Source organism: Pygoscelis adeliae, unplaced genomic scaffold (genome assembly GCF_000699105.1).
Source record: "Pygoscelis adeliae isolate BGI_AS28 unplaced genomic scaffold, ASM69910v1 Scaffold3, whole genome shotgun sequence".
NCBI classification, from domain to species: Eukaryota; Metazoa; Chordata; class Aves; order Sphenisciformes; family Spheniscidae; genus Pygoscelis; species Pygoscelis adeliae.
This window is the reverse complement of record NW_008824446.1, coordinates 350,657-362,551: the sequence shown is the minus strand read 5'-3', so window position 1 is coordinate 362,551 and position 11,895 is coordinate 350,657. Positions and strand designations below refer to the sequence as shown.

At 39.7% G+C, this 11,895-nt stretch overlaps 1 protein-coding gene across 1 annotated transcript in view; it reads left to right on the top strand.

Annotated features, from left to right (window-relative positions):
* FAM71D (family with sequence similarity 71, member D) overlaps positions 1-11,895 on the top strand; it is a 48,514-nt gene that overhangs the window by 11,096 nt on the left and 25,523 nt on the right. Inside the window, exons 6-7 of the mRNA XM_009320999.1 lie at positions 10,422-10,519; positions 11,429-11,690. Of these exons, the coding sequence (XP_009319274.1) occupies positions 10,422-10,519; positions 11,429-11,690 (360 nt within the window). The remainder of the gene's footprint in view (positions 1-10,421; positions 10,520-11,428; positions 11,691-11,895) is intronic.

The window sequence follows — 11,895 nt, the reverse complement described above, 5'->3', positions numbered from 1 at the left end:
AAAGAGTGAGAAAGCTGCGTGCCTAGGACGGTTCAAAGAGATAATGTTGGCCCATACCTCCTCTTCCAGTGTGCTGTACGGCTTCCCAAAAACCCATGTCTGAGCATGAATTTACCTCCAGATAGTGTGTCTGCAGTGTCCTCAAGCATGAGGTCCGGATTCATGTTTCAAGCAGCATGTGGACACGTTTTAGAGCACTCTGCACAATGTCATGTTGGGATTAGCATTAGCATCCTTTCTGACATCCTGCATTTCTGCACGAATCTCTGCAGAATATCCAGCTGGAACAAGTAGGCACCTAAAGACAGTCTTTATTAACGTTCACAGTTCCCCTTGTTTATACTTCTCCATTTCTTGTCAGTGATTAAACATTGTTATCTATGCCTGCCAAGGACTGACAAAAACTGGAGCCACTTAGCTTATTGATGCCCCTTACTTTATGTCTAAACTCGTGATCTTTCTGCAAGTGAGTGAATCAGTTTCTTGAATAAAAGCTTTTATGGTCTTCCTCCGCATACCTCTCCATTTTGCTAAGTCACAAAAGTTTGAATGAGCTCTTGTTCAATCAACCTCATTTTTTGTGAACATGATGCTACTGTGTGCTCCTCCTTGTAGCTGGCTGGTGGGCTGCATGCAGTTCATTGTCCTAATTGCCAGTTGGTGATCTTAGTGATCTACATAACCTGGAAGGAGAAGTATTTTGTTTTATGATGTGCTCTCATTTAACTGCTTTTCTCAATTTTTCTGTGTGCACACATCTCTCCGTCCACTGATACACGTCTACCTGTCTGAAAATCTTGTTACGTGTCTCTCTACATACACTTTGGTACATGAATCGTTTTTAGTATCTCATTGTTACGTTCTTTTTCACTCTCTTCTTCTCTTAACAGCCATTCAGTTAGAAATGGGGGTACTGACAGAGCAATGGGCTATGAGGAGATATAAATGAGTACATGCCCAAGAACTTATTGCAGCACTCCACATTAAATGGAGACAAATAATGACATATTAGTTAATCAGCAATAACAAATTTGTGCAAAGTACTAGAATAATTATACTCTCATTTCAAATTCATTTCCTGCATTTTAAAATAGTCTGTGACATATATATAGTGCTAAAACACCTAAATTATATTTTACTGGGTCGTAGTGCTACAATATTGTATTTCTTGTGATTTTATTGTGAAAACTGTAATAATAGAGAAGTAGTGAAGCAATCAGAACAGAAATGCTTCATATATTTTCCTATTACACACATACAACCATAATATTAGAAAAAAAAAACCCTGTCTTGACAAATCCAGCATTTAGATTTGTTGCATTGAGGGAAGGGGACCTGCCTATTTATTTCAGTCACTTCCCCTCTAGAGTTTTGTCCCCATTTTCTATTCTATATAAACAATTACTTTTAGATATTAATTTTGTAGTAATATATTTGCAGCATATTTTTTATAGGGAAGAAAAAATAGCTGATTGTATTTCCCATTGTTTTCTTTCTGTTACCATCTTTGCTTCTTTCTCTGTGTCTAACTGTTCCTTTTTCCCAGTCGCTCACAGCTTTTCAGCTTTCCCTCTGATCAGCTTTCCTGTTCCTTTTCTCTAGCTCTAGATTATTCTTTCTCTCACTTTCCACGTTCTTTCAACTATGCTCTGTGTCTCTTCCTCTTTTTAAAGGGTACCTTCCTCCAAAGATGTATTCCTCCTCCTGTGCAATTGTGTCTCCTCTTTTTTCCTTCATTTTCTGGTCATGCTTCTCCCAGTCTGCATTCTACTATCAATTCCCAAATTCGCCATATCAAGGCAAAGGCAGCGTGTGTTCTTCCTGGGCTTACTTAGACCTGCAGACTTTGTTGTCTTCTCAACCTGCTGAGCAGCTTTCAGCAGAAAATGGAAATGATCTTCACATACCCTCAGGCAGCTAAGAAGTACGACAATATCATGTCAACAGATACCAGCTATGCACAGGCTTTTTACACCTCTCAGGTGTTCTGCAAGGACTAAAGATGATTTCTGCTGGGAGGCGAGTAGGTGAGACAGCTTGCAGGAGTGACTGAAGGAGAATAGCATGGGAGAGACTGGGAAAAGGCCAGTTTGGAATACAGAGCACAAATTCTAGTAAACTCCCCACTAGTAAACTCCCCACAGAGGCAAATCAATTCCCTCTGGTCGATCTTTCTTCCTTTGTGGTTCTTGGTGTACATTTATCTTCTCTGTCCTTTTCTCTCTTTTGATTCCTTGTGCTTCTTTCCATTCTCTGCTTTCCTGCACTGTTTTCCTCATGCTCACCATGTTTCTTTGCAGGAAACCAAAAAAGTGGCAGTAAGTCAAGTAGGCTGCTTCAAGTAATATCCCAGGTGATCAGTCAGTAAGAAGGAATAAAAGAAAATAAAGCAAAGCATCCTGGACATCTGATGCAGTTGGAAGAAGGAAAAGATGCACACACGGAAGGAAAAATTCCCCTGCAGACTTCAATTCTGTTCATAACCTGTTACTATTGTGCAATTAACTATTACGGAAATACAAACTCTGTATTCCTCTGTATTAGTTCACAACTAGCAACAACAAATAAATTTTGATCCTTGGCAGTGGAATCTACATTTTTCAGTGACTGAGACCATTTTTCAGGGAGAAGACTTGTAGTTTGCAGCAGAAGGCAAGGAAATAGACACTTGAATTAACTTTATAATGCCTGACTATGGCTTACACTTTTATATAGGGTCAGGAAAGCTTCTCATGCAAGCAACTTCCAGAACATTGCAGGGGGACAAGTGATAGTATCATGTAGTGGGCACAAAATCATACTAACACACGTTTTATTTCTGCCAGTGAACTTCTAGATGAATGTGGGCAAATCACTTTTCCTTTTTGTTCCTCAGCTTCTTCATTTGTAGAATGAGGATAGCCAGACCTCTTTTGAAAATCACCATGCAATGTACTGATGAGGACCATTATATAAGGATTTGGTATTGTTGTTACTGTTATTATTATTTAGACACTATAAACATTGCTATCCTATTGGAATACAGAGCAGCATTTTTGACAGAACATACTTGCTGCACTAGAAAGCATTTCACATTAAGCAAACTAAGTATCTGCTGCTGCTCTTGCTACCTGTCGCTGGGACATTTCTGTGTGCTTTACAGCATGTGCAGTATTTTACTGAAGTTTTGAAGCATAAGTTCCGCACAAGCATAGCTAAGCACGGGAGACGGAAGACTCAGTATGCTTTCCTCCAAATGAGCACAGAGGACATACATGACTCACAACTTCCGAGGAGACAAATGCCAATCTAATGTTCCTTGAGAATATAAATTAACTGAATACTCTTTGAGGCCAGCCCATGTGTAATCAGATTCCAGCCGAGGATGCCATGAGAAACAAGTGGCGGCAAATTCAAATTCTAGCTATCACCCAAAAACATGAACAAGAGTGAAATACCATTCAATATAACTGGAAATTCCAACATTATTTTCCATGGCGAAAAAAAATTCTAGATTCTGTTTATCAAAAGAGCAAAGTAGCAATTACTGACAAGGAAGAAACTTTTAGGCGGTCCCTGAGAAAATGGCTGTACAGCATATTTTCTACTCAAGGGACAGTAAGTACTTGAATGATACACGATTTATGAAGTGCTGCTGTCCACTAAAAGAACAAACGTAAAACACCACAAAAATAAGGATCAGTAACATTACTTCACTGTCATCTACAGACAGACTGGCTGCAGATGCTTACCATCAGTGACTTCACACTAAACTTACATACTAGAAGTGAAGAAGATGAAATTACAATTGTAGAACGCTGGAAAATTGATTATACATATTTTGAAAGTTCTTAAATAGAGTATACTGCATTCAAAAGCTGTTTGCATTAATCGGAAATGATCATTTTGCTAGTACAGAGGTAATAACTATTTCATAGTTAGACTCATTTCACATCAAGATATGCTGCATATACTAGGTAACATAGAATGGAATGCAATGAATTAAAGATTTAATTAGGAATACCTCCCTCATAAGCTAAACACCATGTCTGGAGAAGCACTGCACACTGCCTATGATGACAAAGAGAAATTTAGTTTGCACCCAAACAACTTGCCAATGCATAAGGCCACCACAGATAACCTAGTCCTAAGGAAAAAGTTAAAATCCATCAAAACAAAGGGATTGGATGTCCAAGCACATTTTGAGAAGAGTGATTTTCAGATGAGAACTAACATAAGTGAGTTACACTTTCTTGAATCCTTAGAGCTGAATTGTTGTTATGTAAATGTATTTGCCCCAATTACATGCATTTGTCGTAACAGAAGACAGGCTGATGAGCCAGGATGGAAGAATTAACAAAATACATCCACAAAAACTTACTTTCTGCTGCGGTAAATGGGACAAAGATGCCCACTAAAGCTCATGACTGTTGTTCTGAAGTCATTAATGTGGCAATGTGACTCTAGAATAATTACAACTCTTGAGCATTGTGTTTCTCTTCACTAACTGAACAGGTAGATATAGTCCTTTACCTGCAGAAACCAGGATCAGTCTGAGACAATACATTGTGCTGCCAAAAATAGTCACTCTTACATGCATAGTTCCTTAACCTGTGGTCACGCTGACAGACCTTGAAGAGACAAGGTGTGACAAAGGACTTCTGCACCATGCAAATGGAACTACTATTCGGCCTCAGCTTACTGGAATACAATCTAAAATGCTCTCAAGTCAGTGCTGCAAAGAATAAGCAACTTCAGAGTATTGTGTTTCCCAGACTACAACACTGGGAAGAAGGCTGAATTGCCTGCATTGCAAATGCAGTAAAAATATCTCTTAATTGCTGTGCCTGGAGCAAAGAAAAATAACTCAGCATGGATGCTTGCTGGGTTACATACCAAAACAGTCTTATACTGAGCTGATTCAGTAGACTGGTATGCAGTGTTGGCTCAATGAGCCAATACAGTCTATCAGCTCCTCTGAAAGAAAAATTGCTGCTGGGAGAATGACAGTCATTGAAGATCATGCAAGCAGTAGAGCTACCAAGCATGATGTGCTTGACTACACTTTTTAGGAAATAATGCAAAATAGAGTGGTATTCATGCAATATATTCCAGAACAGTTTTTGCAATTTTCTGTCAAGATACAGATTCATGAGAACGGTATAGAATTGGCACTGCAGCTTATAGATAGCTTATCAAGGATAGTGAAGGCCACTCGTATAGCTCCACATAGCTATATGGAAATCATTATTCTGTTAGTATCAATGTTGTGGTTTAACCTCAGTTGGCAACTGAGTACCACACAGCCCCTCACTCACTCCTCCCCCCCTCCCCGGTGGGATGGGGGAGAGAATTGGAAGAGTAGAAATGAGAAAAATTTGTGGGTTGAGATAAAAACAGTTTAATAATTGAAATAAAATAATAATAACAATAATGTAATAATAATAATACACAAAGCAAGTGATGCACAGTGCAATTGCTCACCACCCGCCGACCAGTGCCCAGCCAGTCCCCGAGCAGCGGCCCCCCCGGCCAGCTTTCCCCAGTTTATGTACTGAGCATGACGTCACATGGTATGGAATGTCCCTTTGGCCAGTTTGGCTGTGCCCCCTCCCAGCTTCTCGTGCACCTCCAGCCTTCTCAGTCGGTAGAGCATGGGAAACTGAAAAGTCCTTGGCTAGTGTAAGCATTACCTAGCAACAACTAAAACATCGGTGTGTTATCAACTTTGTTCTCCTCCTAAATCCAAAACACAGCACTGTACCAGCTGCTAGGAAGGAAATTAACTCTATCCCTGCTGAAACCAGGACAATCAACAATTTTTTTCTCCCATAAAGATGATTGTGTAGCTGCTATTGCTTTCTTGGAAAAGGTAATTAAGTATACCTGCTTTGGTTATGGCAGCATATGACAAGTGTATTTTGGTGCTACCCTTTATAATTCATTTTCACAAATCAAGCAACTATCTGAAATATGACTGCGTTGCTCAAGAGATGGAAAGGGAAATCTATTGGCATCTTATGTCTGTAAGGAAGACATTATGCTGGGTTCAGCATGAGCTTCTACAAAGGGGCTGGATGCCACACCTGAATTTCCTCTGTGCCATGCCGGTCCAGATTTATGCATATGATGAAATGACGTATAAAGGATTTTTCTGAGCATGTTTCTCAAAGAAAAAAATGTTGGTCTCTTTTACTTTTAGTTTCAGAATATTTCCAATAAAACTTATGCAGTTATGATTCAAATAAAATAGGTTTTAAGCATTGCTTTAAATGCTGGGGAATAACAGACATGCTGGCTGGGAGTTAACTGCCCCAGATGTTGTTTATCATCTGCTGAAAGTAAGCTCAAAAACTAGGGAAATATTCAAATGAAAGTTTTGAGAAGAATAATTTTGAAAATGATTCTGCCTCATGTCATATTCAGACATCCATGTGCATAAAGGTACAGTACTGGCCACAAATCTTTTTGTGGCGGTAATTAAAGCATAACAGGGATGCACAAGCTGAAAACCTACACCAAACAGGACTGGTAAATAAAGCATAGTGTACAAGATTATTTCAGTGAAATAATAGAAAAAGGGAACAAGAAGGAGAATTATGTTGTTTATGTATGTCTTACAGTATCTTATAGCTGTCTTACTGTACATCTAGTTTGCTTTCAAGAGAAAGATTTACTGCATTTCTGGTTTACCGAATATGTGAACAATGTACTGTAGTGTCGTACTTTTGACTGATAAATATATAAAGCTTAAGCTTTACATTGCAGCATTATCAGATAGGAGGGTCTCATCATTAACATAATTACCACTACTAACCTGCCTTTCAGGACAGATGATCATACCTGGGAAGAATCTAAAAACCACAAATGTCTTCTTTCATTAGGATTTACCACCTAAGTATTTTCCTTAGGTGGTATCAACTGTTGAAACTTTTGTTCGGTCTTTTTGTTGGTTCTATTTTCTCACAGATCTGTGAGTTATCTCATAGGTTTTTATTTCTTTACAAATACATTTATAAGAAAAGAAGCTCCACAGAGTAAAAAGAGTAGAAATGAAAAGTGGCTTTTGCCCTCTATTCACAGGTTAAAACAAAGTAAAACCCAATAAAAAGTGTGTGCAAGTTGACACTAAGGCAAGTTAGTACTAAAATCCAAATAAAATCCTGTCTTGACTTTGGGCTTTACGATACATCCAGCCTGTGAATGGCAAGTCAGGGAAAAACAGAGTGGATTTTGATACAACTTAATAATTGTTATAAATAGCAAAGCAGGATTTTGTTTTCCAAAAAGACTTAAATATGCACTTTAGGTCCTTAAAGATTTATTCAAGATTGAACCAAAGATGGAGAGTTGTGCAGAGGAAGGAACACAAATGACTGAAACAACATCAAAAAGACAGACAGGTATACGATCATAGAGTAACACACAAAAATAAGGAGAAACTACTCAAGGAAGAACAAGAAACAGCAAACAGATACAGAGAGCCAGATAAGGTAATCAGTAATTTGAGTATAACTAAATAGGGGAAGGGAAAACAGTGGCAAGAAAGGTAATTTTTATTAACCATTATTTTTCTGGACTAAAAATAGTGCCCCAAACTGTTCCATTAACAACCTCGCTTCCAGCTTTACTTTGGGGCATCCACCTCCTGGGAATGATTCCTACTTCTGGGCTTAAGACCCCTCACTGAGAGATAAGTAGTAGTCCCAGACTTGAGACCTCTCTTCTGGAGATTAACCTTTTTCTACAGCTGAACTTCTGTTGGGTTTATGACCCTATTTGTAAATACTGTGACCTTACTTGGGAGTTGTGCAATTCGGATCTGAAGGATTAAGGAGTGGCAGAGGACGCTAGAAGCCAGAGAGGAAGATGTTTCAGCCACCGTGATGAACACGAATGCAAAATGTAGTTACTGGATAGGAAGAAAGGAATAGTTCTAGATGCTATCAAAGAGAAAAACATGACCATATTTGAATCCTTGGTATCTGTTGTCCTAGTTCAAGGAAGGCTGAAATTAAATTGGATTGCTGCATTAATTTCAAAATTTAGGCTCTCTGTTGCTGGGTTGTGGAGGCCAAGAGGTGGTTGTTTGTTTGGGGTTTTTTTCTTAATGCACAATTTAGCTTCTGGACTACTGTATTTTGCACTTTTCTTTGAAAGAGTAGATATTGAACACAGCTAGCCCTACAGGTGGACTAGTGCTGCTGCTACATTCTTTCAGATGGCTGGTGCATGTGTCCTACTTAGGGTTAAAACAATCACCAGATTTGTAGTCAGGAGACATCGTATAGCTATAAATCAAACGGAAAAGACCACTGTGAGATATTGTCATTTCCCCTGCAACACAGGGAGAATATATAGGCAAAGTCTGAGCAGGAAGGAGCTTGTTTTCATTCATATTCAGTTAAAGGTGACATTTAAATGTGATTATCCAAGATATGAGCTATCAATATCTAAAGGCCAAGGGAAAAATCCCTGTGAAGTTCTCAGAGACAGGACAAAAAGAGTCTATTTAAATAGATGCCAGACATGAAAGTAGGGAGATAAAAAGAAGAGGAGAACACAATTTCTCAAAACCTTGCAAGAATAAAAGATCAAGAAGGAAAGGGTAATCAGGATAATAAAAAAGCCCCCCCACCCAAAAAACAACAACAACAACAACAGCAGAAAGGTCAAGAAAGAGGATGGAATACAGACTCTGACATCAGGCAGGCAAGAATTCTTTAGGGATTGCACAAAAAAATATTTTGGCAAATAAAGAGGGATGACACCAGCTTGGAAGGGATCCAAGACAAAGCTGGAAGAGAAAGTAAATCTGTTGTAGAATGGATGTTCAGTGAGTTTAGAGATAAAGAGTTTAGAGATAAAGGGGAGGAGAGTAACGGGGCAGACAGATGGGGATTAGTTCTCCTCCAGCCTTCACTGACATAAGCACTGTGGTCACTGTGGCTCTTCTGACAGAGCATTCCATTTTGCATCAGTCTGTAGAACTCATGGACCGTAAAGCATAAATTCAGTTGCACAGTGACATAAAAGGGAATTTTTAGCTAATCATTCTGTGATTTTTCATTCCCCCTCCAGAGGGCAATGGTTTCAAAGAAAACATTTTGTCCTATGTTAGGCTGATGCCTCAGCTTGAGTCAGAATTTTTTTGTCTTTTCCATTGATTACAATCAGCCAGATTTAGCTTGATCAACGGTTATATCAGCACCTTGCTGGCAAACAGTGACAATAATTCATGTCAAATTCAGTTAATCAAAAATGAACATTTTCTTTGTTAAATAATATTTGTCTGTGGAATGAATGCATCAACCTTAAGAAGAAGGTTCTTCAATAATAAATTAAGTTGCCTAAATACATTGGGTCTGTAGCTGCAAGCATGCTTTAATGTTCCCATAATCCTTGACAGTAAAATCATGTCTAAAATCAAAATGTTCTAAGATCCAAGCTCATGAAAGGTATCACTTGGATATTTCTTTCCAGTTCCTTTCTGCTTAAAGATAAAATTGAAAACTATGAACAAGAGATGGAACAGCAACATTTATAGTACTTTTGTAGTTTTCTCATTTCCTTTAAGAGCTGTCTTAGTAGATACTCATATGAAAGATTAATCAGCTAAGACAAAACAAAGGAAGACTAAAAGCTTTGATCTTCCCAATCATCTTTCCATTGTCCTTCCTTATCCTCCCACTCGCCTTCCTTCTCTGTATCCTTTTTAATTTGCATGTTTTGTTAAATTCAAGCCAAAATATTGATTTTCTCACAGCAATTTTTGTGTTCTCTGCATACCAACAGACAGCACCCACAAGGCAAAATGAACCATCAGACCTGTCCATTTAAATTACTAACACAATGATTTAAAAAAGAAAGGTTATCTGGGGTCTTTATAAATAATGCTGCTGATCCTGTGTTCTATTGTGAAACATTTTCAGGTATGACAACTTCTTGGCCTGACAGAATATTTTAATCTGTTGGTTAGAATTAGACAAGCACGCCTCATTCAAGCATCTTATGAATGGATTTGCCAGCTGGGCAAGGGCTAATATTAGGGTTTGTGAAAGCCAGAGGGAGGAGATTGGTTACCAAAGAAACAAACAGATCTTTAAGCAGATATATCCAAGAGTTATCCCAAGCTAAGTCTTAACCTGGTCTGGTAACCCCTTCTGGCAAAAGATTAAAACTTCAGCTACAGGTATAAGAGAGTAAAGGAGGGAAACAGAAACTCTAGAACTGGTGTGAATCCTTCTCTGCTCTATGACAAATTGCACAACATATTGAAGAAAATTCCCTTATCCTGGTTCAAAAACTGGCTGCAGGGCAACATGCCAACCAGAGGCAATGAGATTTTCTATGAGAGGAAGGAAAAATGCTATCAGTTGAGGGAAATGGTAACCAGAATTGGGGGTGGGGGTGGGGTGTGATCATCCCAAACTTGGATGTAGAAAAGACAGTAAACTAGTGATCAGTTTGGATGAGGATGACAACAGCGAACAGCCAACTGGTGAACCTAGCTACTTTTTGCAGCCATTATATCGTCTAGGTAAGTATCATAGTTTGAAAAAGTCCTTTCTGATTCTCAGGTCCTTTGCCAAAGCAGCCTGTAAAAGAGATTCATGTGAATTTTCACCATTTTCATATGAAGGTGAAAAGAACCATGCTTGGTGCTGCTCAGCCACGAATTACCCGTGTCATGTTTTCCCTCCATTTTTATTTCCCAAGTAAATAATTCTGCAGTCCGCTGATATTTGTATTTCTTGCCGTGCTGCAGTTTTGTTGACCTGATACAAAGACCCTTGTTGATGGTCAGAAAAGAAATTGCTGGTTAAGTGCAGTTACAAGGCGTTGCTCCACTGAAAACAGCAAACAAAAAGACATCCTGGGGAGTGTGAGCCACAGAGTGAAAAGGTAGAATGCTTTGAGTTTCCTCTGCAGGTAGCTGGGCAGGACCTACGTTAGTGTCCCGTCATCTGGCCTTTTCACACAGTAAGAAAAGAAAACCACGGGATCTGGTTTTGCGGCTTATAAAATTGGACTGTGTGTCTATCTTTAGAATGGATCCTAAGAAAACACGGTAAAATTATAGGAAATTGAAATCCTGTATCTGGATTTCACTATGGAGAATGATACAGAGTTAAATGACACAGATTTATAAATAGTTAAACTGAAGCAAGGAGAGATGGACTAAAGCAGGTATCTCTTTAGGACTTTTTAGTGATCTAAGAAAGCCTTTTTTTCTGGTCTTGTTAGTGGAACATTTCTTCTAATGCCTCAGGCAATGACCTGGGCAGGCTAGCCTGAAAAACCAGGGGCGGGAATGCAGTTTTTAGCTCAAAGTCAAACTAAACTGCAGTGCTGAAGATTGTTTCCCTGGTCCTGTAAAACATGTATCCATGGATACAAACTACCTGGTAAAACTCTTTTTAATGCTCTTTTTCCTTCCTTCTTCCAGACACTGCGTTCTGGGCACCTTCTGTGCCTCAGCCTCCCTCTGCTCTCCCGAAGGCGGACTCTCAGATGAGAGTAAGTATTTTCCGTCCCACAACAGGCCCCAGCCTGGCTGGGGCTTTCAAGCTTGGGTTGCAGCTTCAGCAGCAGTACAAGAAGAATGGGGGGATGATGAGGCGGGCGGAGGAGAAAGGGGCTGCAGTGGCGCGGGGCACACACCAGGCTCAGCAGGCAGCAGAAGAGCGGGCAGAAGGAGGCAGCTGGAGGTGGGAGAGGAGGAAGGAGCAGGCCACAGCCTGGACAGGCAAGTCAGCTCTGTTCAGGGCACAGGGGCTCCCATGGAGGTGCCTCTCTGGCGTGGCGAGCGAGCTGTGGTAGAGAGATGGGACATGCCCGCAGGAGGACGGAGCCCTGGGAACAGTGCCATGTCTCCTGTGTGCTCCCCAGCCCCTCAACGAGAGCTGAGGAAAG